General features: G+C 46.0%; 2 protein-coding genes across 2 annotated transcripts; both read right to left on the reverse strand.

Annotated features, from left to right (window-relative positions):
• Nucleotides 1–1031: 1031 nt before the first annotated feature.
• LOC121837068 lies at nt 1032–1580 on the reverse strand. Its single transcript, XM_042292488.1, has one exon. It carries the CDS (start codon nt 1578–1580, stop codon nt 1032–1034), a length of 549 nt encoding a protein of 182 aa, XP_042148422.1.
• A 4517-nt stretch (nt 1581–6097) lies between these two features.
• LOC120840821 (nose resistant to fluoxetine protein 6-like) lies at nt 6098–24034 on the reverse strand. Its single transcript, XM_040211549.3, has 5 exons — nt 23882–24034; nt 22059–22141; nt 21593–21715; nt 12841–13285; nt 6098–6502 (listed from the first exon to the last, which is right to left on the reverse strand). Exons 1-5 carry the CDS (start codon nt 24032–24034, stop codon nt 6098–6100), a joined length of 1209 nt encoding a protein of 402 aa, XP_040067483.2.
• Between the last annotated feature and the right edge of the window lie 1563 nt (nt 24035–25597).

Genomic DNA, 25597 nt, shown 5'->3' on the forward strand with positions numbered 1-25597 from the left:
GCCGGGCTGCCTGGCCTGGCCCATGGCGAAGCCCGGAGCGGCCCACCAGCGCGGTTCGAAGTCCGGACCGGTGGAAACGTCCAGCTCTGGCCATCTGGCCAAGGCCAGGATGATTCCGGGGTGATTCCGTAGCGAGATTCGGGCAGTGATAGCCCGGGACAGCCAGCCTACGTAGCGCTGGCGTGGGAAGGGTGATCCGCAGGCCTGGACACGGACTCCGACTGCGAGCTCTGATCGACGGGCGACAACAGGGTTTGGCGGGCCCGGACTGCCGGCTCTCGACGACGGGCAGCCGGGAGGTAGCGTAAACCTATTCGCTGTCTTTTCGTTGTGTTATGTCCCTCCCTTGGTGACGAGCGAAGTGCGTACCGATCGGGCGGCGATTATTAGTAGAGCGACCCCCACAAGGAAACCCACAACCTATACTTTAATTGCAGTGCCTGAGCATGCGAAACGGACTTTTTTACTTTATTTAAACTATGCTAGATTCATTTGGTCATCGCTGTAGACAGTTTTGGCAGGGCGTGTGATAATTTAGAGGTATGTACTCAAACAATCCGGTATGCTAGCGCGAGCATTGAATGCAACATACAAGATAAACTAAAGGCACTTTCTGTGGCCATAACGCAAGTGTTGTCTCATCTCCACAGCCTCTAGACTTGTTGCTTTGTTTTGCGTCTCACAGCTGCATCAAGGAGCTCAGTATTCTTTTTACGGGCGAACCAATGAAGCCTCACTCTTGCAAACAAAGCAAATAAATCATCATAGGCATCCTCACTGCAGAGGGTCAGCAGCTTTTCGACCTACTCATGAAGAGTGATACACAACGCCTTCCAAACGCCTTCTTTTAAAACAAGACTGTCAACTGACGCCACAAAAACCTTCTCACAAGCTTGAACGAAGGAAACAAAGCAAGGTGAAGGGACTGGGAGGCTTCCAAAGTCTCTTTCAGCCGTTCCTTTCACACTCAAATACAACAACACTTGGCTCTCATCAGAAAAAGTGGCATTCTTGATTTCCAATTCACATTGCTAAGTCACGTTTTGACATGTACGAAACTTGACAAACCTTGTTACCAGCCATCCAGCAAAGTAAACCAAGTTGTTAAGTGATAATAAAGAGGGATAGCTACAGGATGTGAGGTCAGCTGCACATTGTGGACGTGAGCTTCCTAGACTAAGTGAAGGTGAGGGAGCTGAGAGACCAACAGGAAGAGCCGCTAAAAGAGTTGTCATGTCCTCTTCGCAGTTGCTCTTGTTGGACAGTTTAAACAAGTTGCTAACTAGGAGATGCCTAAAGGCTGCTTGAAACTGCCAGCAAAAGAAATTGGCGTTCGCACCAGACTTTGACCTTATTACGGAGAATGTGCTTTCGAGTGCATCTTGGTTGAGATCGCGAGTCAGAAGGTATCTGAAAACATACTCAGATGTCAGGTGCTCACAAATCAGCATCACAGACCGAATGGTCAAGCAGAAACCGCGAATGCAAGCAGGCTTCCGTGGGCACCGAAGAACGTTAAGGCTTTTAAACATAAGAAGGCATTCCTTCAGAAACTCTTTGTGAACAGAGGCTTCGTGCATTGTAAGCAGAAATGCACTCTTCCCATGTTTCTGTGAGTTGTTCAAGCCATCAAAAAGACGATCCATTCTTTCAAACAACCGGGCCGTGTGGATAGCTTCAACTGGCAGTTGCTGAAAAGTTAACAAGGCAAACATTGCAGCAGCACAGTGATTACTGAATATTTGCGCTGCTAGCTTCACTGACGTCTTGGAGGCAAAAGTCAAATTAAAATGCTTTTCCCTGAGCCTGGGCATGGATCGGACTTCAAGCTGCTTGTCTTTTTCGTAGGCTTCCCTGTGGAAAGAGCTTCTCAGCGTGTGGTCCCCAACTTGAAAATTGTACCGTAAGCACTTCAGCGGATGCGGAACATCAAATAGAAAAAAACGAGGCTTCTCATTCACAGTTATGTAGTGATTCTCAGGGGTAATCAAGGCCATTAAAAATAGCAACATTTTGATTCCCTTGGTCACATACGACAGCTACTGGCTCCAGGCCGGGTTTCACAAGCAAATTGTGGCACTGGAATTGGAGGTCTCGCAAAATGTTGGCATGAGCAAAAAATAGCCAAGTGGCTGTTTCCATGGCGTGCGAATGCCTTTAGCCTGTGGGTTTCTTTTATGGTGGTCGCTCAACTAACAATCGCCTCCCGATCGGTAAGCACTTCGCTCGTCCCCCAGGGAGTAACATACTGCAACGAGAAGACAACGAATGGGTTTACTGTACCTCCCGGTTGCACTCTCAGAAATAGGGGGTGTACGGGCTACACGCCTTGTACCATATGTGTAAAACCCCAAAACTAAATTTCGACGTTCAGTCCAGTGATGTCGAGCTGACAATACCTTCTTTTACGAGGAGCTTGATAGATGTTGGATATAACATACTAAGTAGCTAATGTGCGTATCAAAGACTAAAAACAAAACAGAAAAAAAACACTGAAGTTTTGCAGCAGGGCCAAAAATCCTTGATTGTCTTACTGCAGTCTTTAATGAGTAGACTTAGCTATTATAATAAGTTGTAATTTTTTTTTGGGGGGTGTTACATATGGGACAAGGGGTGTACCTCCTACACCCCTTATTTCTGAGAGTGTGTCCGTCGTCGAGAGCCGGCAGTCCGGGCACGCCGGCCCTTGTTGTCGCCCGTCGATCAGAGCTCACAGTCGGAGTCGGTGTCCAGGTCTGCGGATCGCCCTTGCGCCCTTCCCACGCCAGCGCTGTGTAGGCTGGCTGTCCCAGGCTATCACTGCCAGAGTCTCGCTGCGGAACCACCCCGGGATTTTCATGGCCTAGGCCAGATGGACAGGGCCATTGCCAGGGCTCGCCGCTTACACCGGTCCGGACTTCAAACCTCGCTGGTGAACCGCTCCGGGGTTCGCCAGTGGCCAGGCCAGGCAGCCCGGCTCCGTCGTTCCTGCCCAGCTCCAGCCTCGCTCAGCACGCACTGTCTCGCACCATCTTTCACCCTCGGCTCCCACAAGGTACAGCCTGATGAACTTGAGTTTTCCCTGGATCAGTATCAAAATTTCAGTGTCACAGCATGCCAAACTGAATTTTTCATTCTGTTTAAGATATGTTAGATCCATTCGACCCTCGCTGTATAGTGCTAGATGACGTCGCTCACTTGAATGGTGGAACAGGGTGTCTACCAAATCACTTATTCCAAATTCTCCAATTTTCCCAAGGTTTTCCTGACTATTTCGATAAAATGTTGACCGTGGTTCAGGGAGTACTTAGTGGCCTGCGCTGCCTAGCGACGTGTCGGGCAACGTTATTCAGTGCAGCGGCACAAACGTGCAATCATCGGGCTTCGTTGCACGCTGCCGTTCCACTTCACTTATCATTCTTACTGACTTAGAACCTTTTTATGGTTTCCTTGATATTACCCTGTCCTTTCAATATAATCCGCATTACTTGAGAATTTTAGGTTTTCCAGGTTGGTAGACACCCTACACACCCTGTGCATGATTGAAGAGTGTGTGAGAACAAGCGTTGGTCACGATGTTTACTTGTGCAGTGTGACGACTTGAAACAAAGACCTGGATTAATGCTTGGTTGTCGGAGTTATACATAAGTATATCAAACTGCGATGAAAGGTAAATCAGTGAGTCGGTATGGTGCTAACAATTTGCAACAATGCGAATTAATAACCTTTTTCTAATGCTTTTTTTCCTGTCAATTTGTGGCAGTTTCTTGCGTACTAGCGCTCACATAGATAGTCAAGCTGTGGAGCACAATATGTTTGTGGCGAGCACAAGCGAGCACATGTACTATAAGGAAAGGTCTCAATTTTCAACCTCTTGAAGCAGTAATTCATGTGGACATTCAAATGCAAAAGACATGCATGGCCCCGCACTTCCACCTGTGATTGATATGGTTCATGCAAATGGCGGTAAGGCCTGGGGTTGGCTGATTGATAGGATCGAAGCGTGTATATATGCCTCATTTCCATGTTGATTAAATAGTTGCAGTCAGCGCTCGTGTCTGTCTTGTCTTTCTTTCTTTTGTCCTCGTCCAAAAAAGCGCTACCATGCCTTCGGCAACCCAAGACCAATACCAACTAGCCCAGCGTTCAGCTTTGATAAGGTTGAATCTAGTTACGAGCTCTCAACGTGAACAGGGCAAAATAAATGCGTAAACGTGCCTCCTCTTGAGAGTATCAAGTGCGTGCATATAGTTGTCCAAACTCATTTCACTATGTTTTCAACGCCTTATCTCTGTCTTTAAGTGTCCTGTGGTGGTGGTGTAAGTTCATATATAATGAACTGCGTAAACCAACTTGTGCCTTTTTGTCTTTCTTGGCAAACAAGCTATAGTTACCATAGCATGCCTTCATAGGCGTGCTGTAACATACTGCTTAGTTGAAAAAGATGGTAACTTATTGGTGGTTCCCAGAACTGATAAAAAACTGGTTCTTTTGCAAGAGGGATTACATGGGAGTGATTGATACAAACAAGGCTATGACGCGTGAAGCAAGGTATGAAGGGCGGTACTTGCGCAGGCATGTAGAACTTCTATAAAACGCATTTTAGTTTCACGCCACCGGCGAAAATTATTTAAATTTCGCGCCAAAAACAATCGTGACGTCACAATCATGAGGAAATTGCGTCATTTCGTGTTTCTTTTTAATGAAGCGTCACTTCTTGTACGTCACAGGCGACCATAACTAACGACAATGCCGCGCATCTCACAGTTGGCGCTGAGCCCCATGAGTGGCCATCTTTGCGCCTATGGGCTTCTATGGAAGCTTCGCTACCATCCATACATATACCTTGAATCATACTCGGAGGTCAAAGGTTTCTTTAAATTTCGGAGTTCCTCGGGGCTTGATTCTATCCCCGTTAGTTTTTAATGTGTCAGTGAATGATATGTCTTTTTCAATATGGAGCTGCAAGCTTTATCAGTATGACGATGGCAGTTTACTATTGTCACGCCATATGGAATATAATAGATCAATTTCCCTGCTGAAAAAACAACAAATAATCTCATGAGGTGTTTTAATCAAAATGCCTTAAAGGGATACTGAACCAAAGAATTTAGTGCCCATAATAAGTGGCGCACGTTCTTTCCACCAGCCAGCAGCCGCCGGTGTGCGCGAGCACACGCACCAAAAATGACGTCACAGACCTCCATTCGCGGTTGAGATGACAGTGAAATGCATGGGCTTCGGACTAAAGGAGAATAAAGACAGGCTTTTCATCTCTACAAGTGAAAGCTACGTGCTTGTTAGACCAATTCATCGCTTACTTTTTACACCAGGCACCACTGTGTAGATGAAAAACTTGTCTTTATTCTCCTTTGGTCCGAAGCCCATACATTTCACTGTCATCTCAACCACGAATGGAGGTCTGTGACGTCATTTTTGTTGCGTGTGCTCGCGCACACCGGCGGCTGCTGGCTCGTGGAAAGAACGTGCGCCACTTATTATGGACACCAAATTCCTTGGTTCAGTATCCCTTTAAGAATGAACAACAGATAAACGCATCTCGTATACTTCCATAATATTTTAAATCTCTTGTTCTTGATGCGACTCTATTCTTACATTCGTCATCTTTCAAATCGTGTCGTTTTATCCCTGCTTCTTATGTTGACGACGGAAAGAACCTAAATGTTGAATTCGATAGTGAACTCTCATAGAATTAACATCTAGGAAGTGTGTGCCAAAAGCTCAGACTTCTATCTAGTCTGTTTTAGTTAATAATTTTGATAATCAGTAAGCTTTTTGCAATCCTTGACGTCCGCCAAAGCTGGTAGAGTTCCCGCAAAGTTTCCCCTTATCTCAAACAGCATATTTTAATGGATTTTTGAAAACTTTCGCAGAAACACCCTGTATATCGGAAACGAAAGTGATCTGAAAATACTTTCAGACATCTCCTTACAATATTAACGCAAAATAGCTGAAAGACATATTAAAAGAAAAACGATTAAAACCTAAGGAACACAAATTTTCTTCGTTCTTTATTTTTACGATACTAAGTCGACCTGTTGGCGCAGAGTGCGTTATATGATTCATATGATGCATCTCTCGACATCAGCTTTCACCCTCAAAGGTGGCAAATGAATGTCGAACCGTTCGTACACCTCTCGTTCATGTTACCCTGATAAGTTCCGTTTTGACTTGCACTAAATTGGTTCTGGCACAGTTCAGCCTGAGAAACGCTGCCTTGTTTTGCGCTGCATCCGTCGAGGTTGTTCTGGCGTTCCGAGTCTCTGAGGTGGACACTGCCACCTTGAGCACCGCTGTTCGGTCCAGCGTTCGTAACGTGCGCAGCTTCGTTCGGTTCCTGGGGCCCGTTCTGGCGAATGGAAGCGGCGACCTGGGCGTCATATTTGGCCTTCATTCCGCCGAACATGAGGTTGTCCAGGACGGCGAAAGGACACTCGACGCACAGGTACACAATTGTGGCTAGGGCATACGACACCAGGACTGTCGAGATGTGATACTGCATCTGCAAAAAAGAAAATGACGGGTTCCTTGACTTGTTCTGCAAATTAACTGCCGCGACTGCAGGCGCCGCACATTCTGCTGTACACTAATCACACCCCGTTCGGGCATTTTTACGCATTTAGTGGAGAAATTATCTGGCTAAATTTAGCGGGTAAATTTATCCGAGAGCATGAGGAATTAGTTCAAAGTTTCCATTGTCAAGGATATTTTGAAGAAGTGTTGCCCCTCGATATGTGCAACACTTCTTCAAATTTATTGTCGTGATGAAATATCACGACCGCGACCTTCTCCTATCGTGTTTTTTTGTTTGTTTTCCAATGCAGGAATCAATTTTGTCTCCATAACGTGTTCTGTAGGACGCAGCCTTCAATGTCGTGCTCATCGTGATTCAGTGGCCGTGGACAACGTCTCCGCTTCCCGGGAACAACCACCGCCTCCTCCGCCTAGCGATAACGCGAAACTTGTGTGGCGGGGAGATGCAGCTCTCCCGTTGTTGCGATTGGCGTTTGGCTTCAAGATTCACAGACGGCATTCATTTCTCCTTCAATATGACAGTTAGTTAATGAAAGGAAACCAGCATTTATGCTGTTATCACGCTAAAAATTGCCTGACTCCATGAAACCAAATAACAGCACTATGCTCTCCGTAGGTTAACATCGCAATTTCCAGTGCCTGAACCATTGGTGAAGCCAGGTTGCGCCACAATTGTTTGATTACTTTATTACAAAGTTACTGTGTTTTTTGCTCACTCACAATATTATTACAAATATTTTAAGAGCCTTTTTAGGCCTCTACCTGTTCATAATCCAGATAAAACATTAGGAGACCCTACAACTCAAATGCCCCTCGTACTTCGCAAAGCTGATTAACGTTCAATCTGCGATATTTTGAGTTTCAGTATTTTTATTCGACAGTTATTTATATACCATATATTAGAACGTGGCCCCAAAAGTCCACAGAAATACACTTTCGAGATATTTTTCATTGGTTCTTTAGCAAACTTATGTTATAAGATACTTTCAAGCACGCAATATTAGAGTTGCCGGTGGTTGACTTCTTTACTGAGACGCCGAACCATTGGAATGGGCGAAAATAAACCCACACGAAGCCTGTATTGCTGATACTAAAGTTACGGTGTCTAGGAATGCAATCACCAGTTGTAAAGATGAGAATCAAGTACGCGAAACAGAACAAAATAAAGTAAAAGGTGAAGTTCAAAAATGGCTTCGTTGATGTGCAGATGCCCGAAAGGTGTTCATAAGTAGGGATGTCGCGAACCACCCCAGGTTCGATTTCGAAAGGTTTCGATATTTGCGAAGCGAACTGAGGTTCGATTTCGAAAAATTTCGATATTTTCGTGCCGAGCGAGGTTCGAATTCGAAAAATTCGCAACTTTCGATCACAGTGGAGTTTCGAATTCGAAAAGTTCGAAGCTTTCACGGTTTCTAAAATTTCGGATTCGAATATTTTGAATATTTTTTTACTTCAGGTTCGATAAATTCGAAGATTTCGAAATTCTTTGGAAATAAAATTTGAAAACTTCGAACGCTTCGAATTTTTATGGACATTAAGTTCGAACAATTCGAAGATTTCGAATTTCTTTCTGTATAAAGTTCGAAAAGTTCGAAGGTTTCGATTCTCTTTCAACGCTAAATTAAAAAAAAACAACAAAAAAACTTCGAAGATTTTGAATTTCTTTCTAGTCCAAGTTCGGTTTTCAAGTTCGTCCACAGTTTGTTTCAAATAACGTTTTCACGTCTCACTGGTTTTCACAAACTCAAGTTTAGAAAAGTTGGGGTGTGATATCTAGATTCTGCGAAGTTGGCCAGGCAATTAAATGAGACGACGAGTGTCCCGGATGTGCTGCAATATTTGCCAGTGCAGAGTGACGTGTGACCATAGATCAGTAATTGTGACCGCCAGCCCGGGGGGGGGGGGGGGGGTCTTTAACCTGCATCACGCAGTAGTGGTCACACGAACACCCTGTTTTACGAGACTCATCCAGTTCGAAACGGCCAGGTGCGAGCAGGAGGTTGAGGCTCAGAAAAACCTTGAAGCGACCTGGCAAACTACCTCGCCACCCCTTGCACGCTAGTAGTAATCCGATCGAATGCCGCCCGAGTGACGCTGGTATATAGTAAGTTAAGTTTGTAATTGTCCTGGAGGTTTATTTTCTGGGACGGAGGAATCGCCTCGCAAAAAGCCGACACAACTCGAGGTCAAGGAGCGTTCTACCATACAAGTGGCGTCGGAAGAGGAAAAACGGGGGGAAAGAGGGTAGCGGGGGGCTTCAGTTTCCTTCCCCCCCCCCCCTTTGCAGATATTTCGGACTGTTAAAGAAAACAATACGGGGAAAGAGGGCGTGGTCGAGCTCATTTTAATCTGAAATTATTTATGCATATGTATAGGTATACTGTCGCTCTTCACTGCATAAAAGATTGCGTAGATGGTCATTGTTAGAAACTCGTTGTCAGAAGGCACTACTCGTCACATGCTTAGTGGTTCGGAAGTTCAAATGTCTTTTCAACCTAAATACCTGTGCCAATAGTGAAAAAAAAAAAAAATAAATAAATGCGGGGATAAAAAGCTGGAGAGAAAAAAACTATCAAGAATTTCCCGGAAGTATTGTATTCTTGCATATTTAGAGAGAGGTTCAGAACTTCGAAAGAAGTTTCTTTTACCAAAATGCGTAGAAACACGTCCCAGGTACGTGAAGCGAAAAAAAAAAATGTTTTCATTTAATGACGTGCTGAACTTGAACACTATTAGAAATCTTCTCCCATGAGTTAATTTATTCCTTAACGTGGAAAAAACAATAAATACATTATTTTGTATTCTGCAGATGGCAATTATATGTACTGTCTGTGGTGTTAATTTAAATGCGATATCTCAAACAACTTAGACGAAAATAAATATCATCTTTAGGGCATAATTGCATGTAGATACATGTTTGGACATTTCTTCGAAACTCACGTTGAATAACAATAATCACATCTTAAGACGGCACTTACACATAGATCATTCTTAAAAAAGTATAACACCTCTACCATAAATAGCTTCGGCTACAGCGCGCTTCAAATCTGGCACAAACGATAGTCGTCAAAAACCCGTCGTCCTTCCTCGCCCCTTCGGGAATTTATTTCTTTAAAACTAAGCATGCCAGAACATTGAAACAAACGGTATTGTCTTTCGTAAGGAACGCGGTACCGCGTGTAAAAGTTCGAGAAAAAAAAATTACGAATGTACCTCACTATTCGAATTCAAATGAAACCGTCCGCCGGTCTTTCGAAGTTCGACGAACGTCGAACTTTTACCCTAAAAGTTCGAAGTTCGTCGAACTTCTGACTTTTCAGGAATCAAAAGTTCGAAAATTTTCGAATTGTCTTGATAAATAAGTTCGAAAGTTCGAAATTCATCGATTTTTTTGTCAGTTAAGTTCGGAAGTTCGACAAGCATCGAACTTTGCAGCGCAATAAGTTCGAAAGTTCGAAAAAGATCGAATTTTTTAGCGTAATAAGTTCGACGTCTCGAAAAGCGTCGAACTTCTTAGCATAACAAGTTCGAAAATTCGACTTCGGTAGAATTTTACGATGTAGACAATTCGAAAAATCGAAATCTTTCGAACCTTTCAAACCGCTTGAATCGATCATCGAAACTTCGATTCGAAAAAAGTTCGCGGCATCCCTATTCATAAGTGCGAGTGATGGAGAAGGTACAAGAGCCTACGCGCTTATAAAGTGAAAGCGTCGTTCATACTGATACCCTAACACAGGGGTCTGCAACCTTTCGCAAAGTCGGGCCGAGTCGTCACGAAGTCGACACGGGCGGGGCCGGGCGGCAAGTTTCGTAGGGGAAAAAGGAGGGGGGTGGAGACGAAAATAAGGCAAAAAAGGGAGTGAAGGCGTTCTCTGCCCAAGCATAGGGATGCCGGACAATGCCAATTGCAAGCGCTCCTTGTTTCTGATAACCCCATGCGAGGTCCTAACTGCCGTGTGGTTCTTGGACCTGTGGGAGGAAGCTGCAGGGGAGGGGGGGGGGGGGGGGTTCCTTTTGTAATGTCGTGCCGGGGACCGCATAAAACGGCCAGCGGGCCGTGGGTTGCCAACCCCTGCCCTAACATATAAGAGAAATTGGTTACTCCTTGTCATTTAATTATGAGGCCAAAATACGCGGCCTGATGGACGTCTTACGCTCGCGTTCCTTTATGGAGTGACTCAACCAAACACCACCGTAAATGGGGAACAGAAACTGATTGCCGCATCACTCATCGACTTCTCCCGCTATACTCCGGGGTAGGTGAGTTCATTTAATCATCAGCCATCACTTGCCACTTCCCTTGTCCCCGTGTCTACCTTTCCCGAGGCAGAAGGTAATTAATGAGTAGACGTATTGGGATGATGATTTAGTCCTTACGAATTAAAACTACCAGGTTCTTACGTCCCCCCAATATAATGACGTGTTACAAGTTACCACCTTTTTTCTAAAGCGTTACTTTTAACACTGATTGCATTGCACGAATACGCGTGCAAACAAATCGATTTAGAGAGCCAAGTTCGCGAGCCTACGCCTTTGATAGCGCGACACACGACTTGTGCACTGGCACAGGGCAACTTTTCCGCTAGATCTGCACTCAAACAATGGAGGTACCTCAAAAATGGGCTATAGCGTGTACCCGCAGCTTTTGTTGTAGTGGGGGAAAAAGGGTGCGTTCATCGGAGGAGCTAACACGCGGCGAACAATATGTGCGACGCGTCACTTCACACTTACCAGCAGCGCCGTTCACTTTAAAAAGGTGACAGGAATATCCATTGGTGGATTCTTAGGGAATGCTTTAGTATGACCCTTGGAAACACCACACACGCCCCCCTTAGGGTAACGCTAACGCTGACACCTTCACTTTTCTGGCTTTCTCTTTTGCTTCCTTTATTTGTTGCTACCGCTTTTTGGCCTAGTTTCAGGGTCAGTGTTAGCGTTTCCCAAAAAGGTAGATGTGTGGAGTTCCCCAAAGGCCATGCTAACAAATTTGCTAAGAATCCACCTCTGGATCTTACTGCAATGTTTTTCACCCCTTTTCTGTACACTGCCTGTCATAGTACTTGAACGCCTTGGATACGGTCATCCGTATTATTCGTGAAAAAAACCACATCGATACCACCCGTGGAAGAATCCGCACCCATATCACTGCTGGAGGGAACCGCATCCCTTGTTTTAACTACACAAACACACATCACAACGCACGCGCCGCTACTACACGTAAACCCAGAGCGAAGAACAACCGGCGACGGCAGAGCGGCAACTGGGTCCACCCGGATTCGACCGCGCCGCGGCACAGCACCTCCTAGATAACTAAGCCGTCGTGCTGAATGGGATGGCATCAGAGAAGGCCAACGCTGGGCAGAGATTGGACTCGACGATTGCGTCATCATGCGGCTCAAACTTGACTCGAACGAGCGCTGACACAACACTCGTTTCCCCAATCTGTGTCTAGCGTTGGCCTTCTCTGATTACGCCATCTCATTCAGCACTACAGTTCTGTTATTTAGGAGGTGTTGCGTGGCGCTTCCGCCTCTCTGGCTCCACGCCAGCTATGCACGTGACTTTGCCGAAAACGAAGGGGCTCGTTTTGATGAAAACCCGGTGGTGTCTGTCAGTTTATCAGTACCGGGGAAAGAGGGAGAGTTTGACGCGTGCTGACGTCAGCACTTCGAACCGATGGGAGCGTCGCACGTGTCACCTTCTCCCGCTCCTTCTCTCTTGCTCCCCGGCTCTCACAAACGAACGACAACGCCAGGTTTTCGTGAAAACGGGCGTTCTAATACTAACGCATTAATTAAAAGTTCCTGAGTTTATTTTCCTGCAGAGCACGGAGATAACAAATCATAGTGAACATAAGAAGTATAGCAGCGATTGACGAAACTCGAAATATGGCTAGAAAATAATATGCGCGCAGGGACAATGTATATGACGTTTCACGTGCTCTCTGTACCTGCGCACACTGCATCTTTCAGATCTTATCGTAATGCCAACTTTATCATTCACTGGGACTCTTCTTTTCCTCACGGCGATAGGCTGGCTCTCTCTCTCGCAGGAATATGGAGTCAGAAACTTTTTTTTACTGAGTAATGCGGGCATCAGCCATGCATGAAGCCGCATTCAGCCAAACCACCAAAATATTGTACTGTCACTATCACAGCTAGCTGTTTCAGAACCAAAACTGGCCTCGTTTTATTAGGGGCCCTCCATCACTCGACGATCTGTTCTGTGCTAGGTTCGTGTAAGTGAGATTTTCGCAGCTAACCATGACGTCAAGAGTACAGTTTGACCCTCCGAACCCCTGACCTGGAGAAAGGGCTGTTGAGGCTGGCGCTCCCGGCTGAGGAGGACGTTGCAGACGAGCAGCATAAAGTGGACGAGGTACACTGCAAAGGACAGGCGGCCGAGCGGGTAGAACAGGGGAAAAGCGAGCATCCTGTTGACCGGTCCACCGCGGCCCGTGACGCAGGCGTACATGACCCAGGAGACGCCGAAGGCCCAGGCGAACCGGTGCAGGCCGGCGTAAATTGCAGACTCGAGGAGTTCCGGCTGGCGGCCGATGTTCCAGCTGTAGACTCCGAACAGCGACGACGTGGCGAAAAGAACGGACACCGTCCACAAGAGCACCTCTGCCTTACGAGACAGCTTGTGCGCTTTGGCGGCCAGGCAGCCGAAGATGAGTCCAGTGAAGAGGGACGGGGCGTGTACGTACGACTTGGTGTAGACGTGCATCAGCGTGACGGTCAGACGACTGCGGTGCCCATAAGTGAAAGAACAGGCAGAAAACGTGTATCAATCGCACAGTGCATAAGCTCTTGACGTAGGTCAAACACGTTCTAAGTATTCGGATTACTTGTTGTCAATTACTTTTGACGGTTAGGGTGTAATTGTTCCAATTATTTTTTCTTGTTTCTATTAAAGGGAAGAAAGGCAAAAAAAAAAAAAAAAAAAAAGAAGCAACTCAGACGTTGTTTGACAAACCTCTGCCTCCCCCAGAGCAGCAAAGAGGGATCAGTTGCCAAGCGTGTTAACGCACCGCAGTTCTGAGCACGTGGAGCGAAAGCTCACGCTTCAGAACCCAGAGATACTGGATTCAATTTCCCAACTTTCACGATCTATAGGGGGCGCACTGGCGACTTTCAAAATGGCTGTCACCAGGATGATCCTCGTAGAACAGCCGTACGAGGCTGGGTCTGCGACGCGTAAGTTATTTTAGTTTTGAAATATACGAGCAGTATTAGAACTTTACTTTTTTTTTCACGTCAGGAAAGAAAGCATGGGTAAGCACCTTCATCATGTACCCGATCATCCAGGGGCTACCGAGCGCGATTATCGCACCGCGGTACCACCATCGCTGAAAGTTACGAATCCTCATGTCTGCCCGTTTCGAACTGAATGAACACCTTACCGACGTGCAGTCGTGTTTGACTGCTGAATTTGGTAAGTTGAAGACCCCAGGCTGGAAGCGCTACTAAACTGTATAAATTTCCCATCTACAGCGAAGGCGTCAGACGCCCACTGGAGCTGACTAATTTTCCACTGTCTAAAGAAACACACAATAATTACTCTATACGCATTCAAAGCATTCGAATTACTTGTGGTTAATTACTCATAACAATCAAGGTGTAATTGTTGAAATTCAAGTTTTTTTATTCTCTCAATTTGGAGAGGGTAGGCAGATCACAAAATGAGCTCAGACGTTGCTTCACGTGCCTGTTTTCCCCACTGCAGCAGAGGCAACAACATTATTTTGCACAGTATTCGAAATAGTAATACAAACACACACATAAATATAAAGTAGTATATAGGTGTTACAAAAAAAGAACGAACAACAAAGCAATCGATTAATTCAGATTTTCATTATTCGTATCCGTTATGGGGGTCTCCTGAACAAGCATTAAACGCACCACTTCGCCTGGTTTTGCTCAGAATAACTGTATTTTGTACTTCTCCTACAATGATATTGCATGGGTCATTTCATTACTTCTTACAATAGTTAACGCAATCTTAATTGGATCTTTAGAGGAACGCGTCTAAAAAAGTACCCCTGAAAGCAATGCCCCTCACTGTACGAACACGAACGCAAGGCCTAGGTAATTGTCTGGTCAATCAACAAAGATATATATTTGCATTAAACGTATGGTGGTTGAGAAAAGACGATAATTAAAAATAATACGTTTGCCACCAATAGCAGCACGGACCTCAGAAAGCAACAAGATATTAACGGATACTTCTAAAGGAAGGTCGATAATATTTTTTGGTATCATGTAACCAAGTGGTGCACTGGAATAATCATGAAGCGTGATTAATTATAATTACAATGAATTTTTTGGTAACGTGTACAGGACTGGCAAGGTTCACTGTTACAAAAGGAAGATGCAGGTCATAGGAATCGGTCCTTCCTATCAATTATCATCTAAAGTAAGTCTTGTTTAACTCTCGGAAGAGTGGCACAAAGAAATTTCCTTTCGCACTGAGCACTAAATCAGCCTTTGCTTTCCTACAATTTTTAAAAACAAAATATATATTTTAAATTGTTCTTGTAAAAATGATTTTAATACAATTTATTTGCGGAAACATGCGCAAAAATCCAGCGCAACAAAACCTTTGCTTTTTATTTTTGGCGAGAGGCAACACTTTAAATGTGGGACATCAATATTTGTAAGTATCACCTAGACCGGCGTAAAATCAATGTTCAGGGAATTGTTTCGACTCACTACGAATTTAAAGTCTACTCTAAGACAAGTTCTTCCTTATCTTACTGTTTTGTTCCGACGTTTACTGCCTAGATGTTTTTGATCAAGAAAGTATTTTATATTATTGGACGTCTCCTCAAGAAATATATTTATTATGTGCGCACAGCAGACCTGCAGGCTAAATATTTTGTTTTACATTCAAAAGCATTGCCTCGCCGAGGATAGAAGGAAACAATAAACGCATAGAACAACGCATTTGCATAACAGAAGAACCGTAACCACCTTCTATGCTCGCATTCAACTTTTTCGTGCTACGTTATCATGGCTAGCATAGCTTTCACAGTGCTCCAACACTAAAGAGTTTTAGAAGATCGTTCCGACACCTCCGATAACGATACAAGAGAGCTATATATTGCGTGCGCAGAGGGGTGGGCGGAGTATCCAGTATCATTATCAGAGTTATGGGCAGGATCTACTAAGACTCATTATTCTCAAAAATGCAGGTCAAAGATGCACTAGTGCGGGGCTTCGTGTGACGCGAAAGCGAGTGCGAATAGGACGCAAGAAACAGCCACATGCTCTCACAGAAATGGGGGACTGCGGCAGTGTGCAAGCTTCGCTAACCTTGACAACGAATCACACGAGATGTTTCAGTGGTGCCCTCTCATGGATTTCATCCGAGACGTTACGACCAGGACGTGGCTACCGAGTTTCTTGGCGCTCGAAGCTCTCCTCCGGCCATTTCATTCGTCGGGAGAGACTGACACAGAGAAAAAAAAGATTCAAGGTTCTTCGCGAAGAGCGGTGGTGCAAGCTACAGGGCCGGAATAGTCATCATCGAGCTCGCTTGGCTAGCTGCCTGGATTACAAGGCGCTCGTTCGCCCGAATTATACTCGTTGCTTCTCACCACAACGCACATTACTTTTCCAAGAAAGGATGAAATCTGAGGGTGCTCTTTTAAAACCAAGATAAATGTAAAATAAATGCACGCCTGATTGTTTTCAGCCCGACTGCATGTCCAACCATTTCTCTAAAAAAATCTCTCAATAAAATTCCTACCCCCCCCCCCCCCCCAAAAAAAAAATAATAATAATAATTTTTTTTTTATTGTGAGACTTAGCAGACGAAACGCAACGCTCATTATTCCCCCGCAGATCGGTTTACTGAATAGAAGGAAATAAGGTTTCGAATTATTTCGTGTAGTCATTCCCTTGAGACTTCAAAATATATAATTTCATTGTCGATATATTATTTATTTAATTTTAGCCATCGGAAAATTTCAGTTTTGTCTCTTTTCGCGTTTGTCTCTCGTATTCCTCGGACGCCGTCTTGCCACGACTTTGCCATCGGCAGGGCTTTGACGGCTTCGGCCTTTTCGCCGCAGTGAAATTTTTTACGACGATAGAGAGTTTTAGAATAGGGGTCCCCAAAGTTTGGAAGCCCCCCAAAAAGTGGGACTCACCACTGCGCATGCGCAGAACCCAGTCTCCGTTTGGGGTTTTGGGTTGGCGCTCGTGCACAACGCAGAATTCGAGAAATAGCGTGCGGCCCCTGTTGGATCGGGGCCGGGTTGCGTCGGCAAACATGGCGGCGCCCTTTCCGCTCACTTCTGAGCAAATTCGTCATGGTTGCTGTATCATTAGCGAATTTCATTGGCAATGAACGGTGTAACTGGCTTTCGCTTTGCTTTATCTCGCTCAGGCTCACCCCAATTTAAAGATCGTCCCTGATTCTGGCCGTTCGTGAGCCTAAAGAGACGCGGTAACCGTTGACATGGTAACGTATTGCAACTGCATGGCGTACGTCACTACCGAAATTATTAGTAGCGAGGGACAACTTCGAGGGGATGGGGCCTAAAAACTGCGGTGAACTCCTGTTCATTACGTTCCTAAATCAACCCCGTCAAAGTTGAGTCTGACTTTGCTCTTATTAGGGTCGATGAAAGCAGAACTCATCCTACTATACTCCGTTTCACATTCTGTTGTACAGCAGCGAAGGCTGGAAGCCCGACTGATAGCTTTGACAGCTGCCCTTACTGCACGAGAGCATGTGCCGCCGAAATTTGCCCCAGAGCAAGGTGCTCGCGCTTATAGCCTTCCTGCAGTACAACATAAGATGAAATGGAGTATAGAGGCGTCATAGCGAGCTTTTTACCAATAGACCTTTTCTGTGTACTCTCGTCCCCAGCCACCGAATAGGCGTATCCGGTATGGGCGATGAAAAAATAATCCAACGTTTCAACCTGTAAATAGTAAAAAAATAGAGGGGAGGCAAAACGAGAAAGTGTGACGGTTACGCTTATATCCTAAATGCCTTCTATTGGCGTGGCAAAGGCAAAACAATGTTTTCGCCCATACTGGAAGTGACGTCAATTCAAGATGGCGGCGCACTTGAAGAAAAAATCTATAGTGGAAGGCCGATGACAGCGACGTATTTGTTCGCGCACGTCACCAATAGAAGCCGCGTTTTCGCAAAAGCTGCGTGAGGAAAAGCACTACCAGAGCCTGCGCACGAGCTGAGTGGCAGTTGAATCGCGTCTCAACGTGCTCGCGCGCTCCAGACTTTCCAGTAGTAAGGCAAAGACGAACTATCTGTACCGACAAAATGAGAGAGAGGAGGATACGAGAGCGCGCGGAAACGTCAGAACGCCGAGCTGTGGTTCCAATCATTAGTGGGTAGACCTAAAGCTAGAGTTGCATTTGTCTCCACAGAGTTCGTCGAATGCTTTAGAACGCAAAACGCCGGCGTCGGGCGTATGACTTTCGCATTCGAGCGCGTTCGACAAGCGCAGTGGAGACAAAGGCAGCCTTTCTCTGCACTGCACTTGTTGAACGAGTTAGAGCGCGTGTGGAGGCCGCGGGGTCCTACCACGTTATTTAAAGTGAGGACATGGAAACAGACGACGAACGACGTGTCTGCCTGTCATGGTGGCTTCAGAGCATTCTTTTCACGAGCTCTCCGAGGCGCGTGCATGTGCTGCCTCAAGCCATCTTTTTTTTATTTTGATGAGAAAGATGGATCTGTGGGTGCGTGACACCCCACATGCGGATCGCCAAGTGTCCAGCTTAGAGCCCAAGAGTTGTGGCACCGTGACGTCGCAAGTTGTGATCCAAGCCACCTATCATCAGTAGCGGCAAGTTTGATGGTGTGTGTAAGAAACACGGTGGAGGCTAGGAGCAATCGCATTCTTACACCAACACCGTTAAAGTTGACAGTCTAACACTGCTCTTGCGCCAGTCGTTTGGCCAACTGTGGAAAGTGGGGTGCCTAAATGGCTGTCTGTCTCAAGGTGAAGACATCCATTGTTGCCCTGAATGTGCCAGCGTGTGACGCTCTTGCGCACTCGGTGCGTGGCTTGGGCGGTAAAATGGCGTCTATGCATTAGCCAAAGCTACGCGCTCGAGCTGATTGACACTAGATTGAGCGCACTTTAAAATGCATAAAACAAATGATTGGGCGGAAAAATGGCTGAGATGTCTCCACTCAAGCAAAAGCGCGCGTGTGTATGAAGGCACTCTAGCGGAAAGCCGACCAGAGCGACGCCTTTGGTCGGGCATGTTGAAAGTTAAGAAAAACAGTACATGCTCCTGTTACACAGCCCTCTACTTTTTCCACTTAGAGCAGAGCAAACGTTGGAAAAAAGGCGAGTTTCTTCTCTTCTCACCTTCTCTCCAGCGTTAGCTCTGCTAAAGTCGAAAGCGTCGAAGATTTTGTGGGACGAGCTTTTTCTGCTTTTATTAAAAGGGCGGTGCAACAAATTGGGGGGAAGGTCTCTCCTTTTACACAAACTTACTGGCATAAGTGGGACACAAGCACACTCGCACGCAACGCCACTGACCAAGCAGCTTCTTTCGGACGTCTTCTTTTAGTCTGTCCTTCGCAAAACTTGATGACTTAGTTGTGGGGATCGCATTGTTGTCGTCGTCAACAATTCAATCTCCAGGTTTTTGGCATCAAACGTTGTGATATCCGCGGCGAGGATAATGAAATGCGACTCATACAGTGGACAGGAGCACTGTGTGAGCATTTGTTTTGTGCTCGGTACCACCAATGTCTCGACGTGGATTTCGGTTAGTGCCTCGGGCCCAATCTCCGCGACGACGGAAATAGCCGAACGTTAACAATGGGTAAAACTCAACGCGTGCCCTAGCCAGTTTGTGGTTATTATAAACATCAGCCTCGGTCCATTTACCCGCACCTCCTGCACCGGTGCAGAAAAGTGCAGGGCAGTGTACTTCCGGTATGAGTATTGAGATATACGACCGGTAGTACACCGCGCTACACATTTCTGTACCGGTGCAAGAGGTGCAGGTAAACCGAACTAAGTTATTGGCGACTATACTTAGTCTCACCTAGTGCCACTAAATAAGCTACGCTTCAGAGTAAAGACACTTGGCCATATTGTGGCTTAAAATCATGGTTGCCAGTTATCTGAAGCTTTATCTGAAATCACAGGAAACGCTTTTCCGTCCTCCACAAATGTTTAAACAGTTCGCGACAAAGCAAAGCATTATTACATGAGCTTTCTAACACCGAATCTAATGCTGAAGAAGTCGCACTTTTGAATCATGACGATCGGCCATTGCGTCAGTTCTGCACAAGCACCAAAATGGCGGCGCCCACAACAATGTCGCGGGGAACAGAGTGCCGATACTCCAAGCGCAGCTCATTTAGCGGCTCTAGTCTTACTTTAGCATGGAACACGGTGGAAAAAATGTGTTTTCTTTCACCGTGGCATGGACTAACAGCGAAAGCAATGCAAGCGCGAGCGGCTAGCCTTGACTTCCTAGACTGGAGCACTCGCTGGACGCGTCGCTCGTGCATCCGTCGAGTCTTTATCCAAAGCAACTAATTCGCGCTTTTAGCATGCGCGGCTAACAATAGTCTATGCTAGGGTGAGACTAGTTGGGTGGTGTGCGTGTTTATACAGCTTATAACTTGGTCTACCTCAACGGGCGACGAGTCTCCCAGCTGTAGATGAGCAATTTAGCCAGTGCAGTACAACCGCTAGCCTGGGGTTTTTAACGTGCACCACGCAGTAGTGAAACACGACCGCTCACCGGTACGATGCTCATCCAGATCGAAACGGGCAGCGGTGGGAATTGAGCCCAGTATCATGGGCTCTGCAGTGCGAGCTTTCGCCCCACGTGCTCCGAGCTGGTGCGTGCTAGCCCACTCTAAACCCCTGTCATGTTTCAAAAGTAGCGCATTTTGCGTTGATGCATGAGGCACGTGCAACGTGCAGCCCTTGGGAAAATCATGGCGGCACAGCGCAGCAGTGAGCTAGATTTCAGACGCCATATTCTTCCCCGAAGGGGCGCGCGGCACGTGGCTCGAGCATTTCCACAACAATGAATGGCGCCGCTTTTCCCAGGATAGAGGGGCTTGAGACCAATCGGTCACCGAATGCCCCCTGCTAAGGTGAGACGAGGTCACGGTGTAAGATATCTTACACCGTGGACGAGGTATAATCGCCTCCAGATCACGTGGTCGTTTGTTCTGGCTGCAATTTGAGGGGTTAATGCTTTGTCGTTTTTCTCGAATGCTTTCTGCGACTGCCATGGCGTGGAGAAAATATTTAACGCGTGTTTTATAGTTTACGTATGTTTTATAATAATAATAATAGGAATATGTTTATTCAGATTCTGCGTCAAGGCCGAGGAAGCAAAAGGCGATCTAACGCCGCCTCACGTCAAGCAAGTGTTACAATTGGTATTTAATGCAATTACAAAAAACGGTGCATCGCCCCTCTAATCTGCAACAGCCTTTTGGCGACGAGATGTTTTGGTGGCATCCCATTATGGTTTCTATCCCTGACATCACAATTAATATTATTAGTATCTAGCGAGAGGCTCGGTGGTGCGTAAAACAACGAAGTGGAAGCGCAGCCATCATTTTCAACGCCGCGAAAGCGCAGAGTCTCACATTGCTCTTATTTCCGTCGATACGAACAGAAATATTTTTACCCAAGACGTCCAAGTGAGCGTTTGGCCAATCATGAATGACCGATTACAGCGACGCTTTTGGTCGCGCACGTCTCCAATAGCTCACGCCGTGTATAGACGCTTTGCACACGCGCCAGATTGAGCCGCCATAGCCGACCTTCTCCTGTTTTACCGAGATGCCGAGCCACCGAAGCGGGCGTTTATGAGCCTCCACAGAGGTCTATGTTGGGGAAAAGGACGCAGTAGCACCTAAAGTCGCAATAACCTGTTCTACTGTGGCAATGACGACGTGAAGCGAACGGAATAAGAGGAAACAAAAACTGAAGGTCGCTAAGGCGGCGCCCATGCACAGCTGCCTGAAAGCGTCTATAGATCTATTTTCTGGTCATCAAGGTTTATTCAAGAAGGCAGCATACCTGAAGTCAGTTGTGAGGATCAAGGGATGGGGAAAATAGCGGTTCACGTAAGTTAGAACACCTGCAGCGATGCAGGTCGCAGCAACGAGGGTAGCCATGATGCCAAGGCCTACCTTTGGCCACCTGCGGGTCAGAAAAATAATGTGGGGAGAGATTGCACTCCTTATTGTGCTACGTGTTTATTTATCTATTACATATAGCGTGCCAAGCAGGAAGTGCTTCAAAAAAAAAAAAAAAAAAAAGACAGAAAACCCATACAAGACCACAGAACAAGTCTGCAGTTAGTAATATATAAGCGAAATTAAATTAATAGTCCAAATTATATACAAGTGATTACCGTCATTGCACAAAGTACACAAGTAGAAATACGTGTAAAATAATCGCCACAGGACCAACACCTACACTGGGTAAACTGCAAGGTTATTGCGTGATCACATTGAAATGTCATATGCGCATTTGTCCTCACCTAGGTGTGACCAGAGCAAGAATAATGGTGCTCACGATGGCCAGTTGGAAGTCCGTGGAGATGTACCAGTAGTGCGCCATGCACTGCATGCCAAAATATCAATTTAGTTATAGGTGTTTCTAAGAACTTCGCATATACACTCATCGGTATAGGTTAATGAACACCCACATCCTGCAGACTCAAAACAGATTTTTTTCCCCTGTAGTGACCACTTTATATTGAGTTGAGTAGCATTTTGCTTACTGTATATGAGAAACAGCTATATTAAGAGCTATATTTACCTGTTGCTTTTATGGAAGCTTTCTTTTGTTATTAAGACGACGATTTGTGTTATGGAGACGTATAGGGTGTTTGGGGTAAAAAGAACCGTGTTTTTCTCCCCGAACAAATCAACTACGTATTTCCGAAGGCTTAATCGACTCCGATATGTAGTGCATAGTTGTTCCGATAGGATTTTCAAGGTTCGGACTGTACTATTATTTTATTCAAATTATACGATAGGCGATGTTTTGAAAATAATATTGAGAAATCAGGGTTAGTTCTTGGTAGCTGACACGATTCACATCTATGTATTTGCAGGCTTTGTTGTCCTCCATTTTCTCATTAAAATTTTTAATGCGTTAGCATTAGTACCCACATGACATAGAAAGGAAACACGCCGCGTAGAGAGGAGGAGAGTAGTGGAGGAGAAAAGCGAGAGGGAGGCGATGTCACGGGGCGGACGCTAATACGCGTGCGCGGGAAACCGGTGAAGAGCGAAAGCAGCATCAAGCACGGAACACATGTGCGGTGAAACTGGGCGCCACGCGGCGTTCGCCGCTCGCCGCCGGGCGCACCACGGGCGCACCGCGCAGCTTTGTACATATTGACAAGATCCGAACGACGTGGCGCCGCACGGAAGTGACGTAGGGACGTCAGCACCGGTTGCTATGGGTACTGCCGCGCGCTGCCGCACGGAACCCCCTGTGACCGCTCATGTGTTTCATTCTTAAGCGTGCAAGACGGGCGAAAGAGGAAGAGGAGCAGAAGCACCGCCTAGCTCGGCTAACTGAAATGCGGCGCAAGAAGCGGCAAGCCGACGCGGGTCTGCGTGCATTAAGGCCGGTTCACACATGCAGCGAAGCGCTAATGTAGCGCTTCTCACGTGTCGTTCGCTACTTATTGTCTGCCATGAACAACAGTATTGACGGTGCGATACAAAGTTGGTGAACGCTCCCGTCAGCACGCGCTTAGCGCGAAGTCAGCGCTACGCTTGTAGCGTTCCGCTACATGTGTGAACAGGCCTTTAGAAGCTGGGGCGAAGCTGGCTAGGCGAGTCCGCTTCGCGAGAAAGAATTAAAGGAAGATCCATTGGTGGATCCTTAAGCAACGCGTTAGAATGACCCTTGGGAAACACCAGGCACGGCCCCCTTCTGGAAACGCGAACACTGACCCCGTAACGAAGTCAAAAAGAGGAAGCAAAAGATAAAGGAAGGAACAGAGAAAGCCGAAACAGAAACGTAAAGGGGTCAGCGTTAGCGTTTCTCAAAAGGGTGTGTGTGTGTGTGTGGCGTTTCCCAAGGGCCATACTTACGCATTTCCTAAAAACCTACCAATGGATCTCCCTTTATATAAAAAAAACAAAACAAAAAATCCCTCACAACTTTTGAATCAGAAAATGGTAAGTTCTCGAACTTCGACATCTGGTCGTACCGTTACATTTGGGGTTAGTCTCAACGTTCGGGGTTGCGTATCTTTTCTTCTTTCGGGTAAGGAAGATATGGTTCTCTTTCCTTTCAAACATCTCGTATGGTTTCATAATTGACCGAGAGTTTTTGTTTTACCAGGTCTTCGGGTCCCTCCATATAATTGTGAGTCATGGTGAGGATCCTCCACCAGTGGTCGGCGCATTTCCGATCAATGATAGGCCAATACTGCCCCATCGCTGGTCCGCTCGTGACGAGGGGAATCATGTACATGAATCCAAAAACAGCCATCATGGAAGGGACAAGCCTGCGCGAAGGGACAGCGAAAGAAAAACTTGGGGAATGTGCACGTGTGAAGATGGAGGGAATGCATGATGGTACAGTTACAATCCTATTTAACTGTAACAATGTATAAGCTTCTTTGCTTAATTTTTGTTTTTGTGCCGGTAGACAGTTTCGGGTTACTCTAGGTTTTACAAACCTCATTTATCTTGATTCATCAACGCGACGCCTTCGCTTTTAACTACGTCCTCGGAGCTGTCATAGATTATCTATAGTTTGTTTTCCGCTAAAATATGTTAGCGCGATTCTGACCGTGCGTCCAGCGCTATTTCCACTATTATCTTGTTGCTTGTTATAGCTGCATTTAGTGTTGAGATGTCGAGGATATGGATATTAACAAGAAAGCAACGTTGGTTTTGAGCGAATTGACTTTGCCTGAAGCAGTAGTGCTCCCCTGTCAACTGCAGAACCGCAGCACGACCATCTTCATTACGCGCCAACTCCAAACCCAAAAGTTTTAGAAACCATGGTCGTTGATGTTTCTGTGGAATAAAAAAAACCCTCGGGACGTACGCAGCGTTTTCTTGTTCTCAGTGATGTACATTTATCGACAGCCGCAATCAGCGTTGCCTTTGCTCAGCCGATCGTCGCTCGCTTTATATAACATACATATAACATTTCCGACGAATGCACTTCAATTGCTCTCAACTGGCACTTTGATCACTGCATTGGAGCCTGCTACTACTAGCGCTAACATGATTGAACTCGTCTTATGCAATCACACATTTTCGTATTGCGCATATCAGCGCATTTATAGTCAATTTCTTGCAATTAAATGGCCCTGAAATAGGGAGCATTCTATGGTCATCGAACAGGGCATGGCGAGAGCTACAAGCATAATATTATCACTCCACAACCAATCAGATTGCTGCATTCGTCGATAACAACGGGGAAAAAAAAGAAAAAAAAGATTCATGGAACAAGAAGGAAGTGTTATACCGGGTGTTTCAGCGAAGATTTACAAAAATTCATAAAATTAGTGTATTAGGGGTAAAAAAGATAATTTTCTTGGGACTGCATTACTCGTGGTGGTGGACGTGCGAAAATTTGTGATAGTTACTAATTTATTCGCTCATCATCTAAAGATGACTAATTAACTTTTCAGTTAGTGAAAATAAACATGGCTCCAATTGGAAACTTGCTGAGCGCCATTGAAATCCACTAAATCAGTAATTTTCAGGAAGACTTTGAGCGCATGGGAGCTTCATCGCGCCGCACGCGCAGAGCGGGCGAAGATAGAGGTGATCTTTCAGCGCACTAAGAGGCCGAATGCCGAAGCTTGGGGAGCGCCGGGCGGAGGGCGCGAACACATCTGAGTAGGCTACGCACCCTCGTCACTATAGGCCCACTTCCAGGTGGCGCAGCCTGTACCGCGAGCCACGCGCTCCTCTGTTCCCACTTTTCCCCGATAGTACGTGCGCCACGACTTTTAACTATAGCGCACTACTACGCTTCCCACGTACTCAAAGTCTTTCTGATAATTACTGATTCAGTGGTTTTCGATGACGCTTA

The sequence above is a fragment of the Ixodes scapularis genome, unplaced genomic scaffold (genome assembly GCF_016920785.2).
Source record: "Ixodes scapularis isolate PalLabHiFi unplaced genomic scaffold, ASM1692078v2 PGA_scaffold3__209_contigs__length_174095766, whole genome shotgun sequence".
Classification (NCBI taxonomy): Eukaryota; Metazoa; Arthropoda; class Arachnida; order Ixodida; family Ixodidae; genus Ixodes; species Ixodes scapularis.

Coding starts and splice junctions, on each gene's coding strand:
- LOC120840821 (XM_040211549.3), bottom strand. CDS start 24,034: ATGGCTGTTTTTGGATTCATGTACATGATTCCCCTCGTCACGAGCGGA. Junction 22,142..23,881: donor TGGAGGGACCCGAAGACCTG/GTAAAACAAAAA, acceptor TTTGGCATGCAG/TGCATGGCGCACTACTGGTA. Junction 21,716..22,058: donor CTTGCTCTGGTCACACCTAG/GTGAGGACAAAT, acceptor TCTGACCCGCAG/GTGGCCAAAGGTAGGCCTTG.
- LOC121837068 (XM_042292488.1), bottom strand. CDS start 1,580: ATGCACGAAGCCTCTGTTCACAAAGAGTTTCTGAAGGAATGCCTTCTT.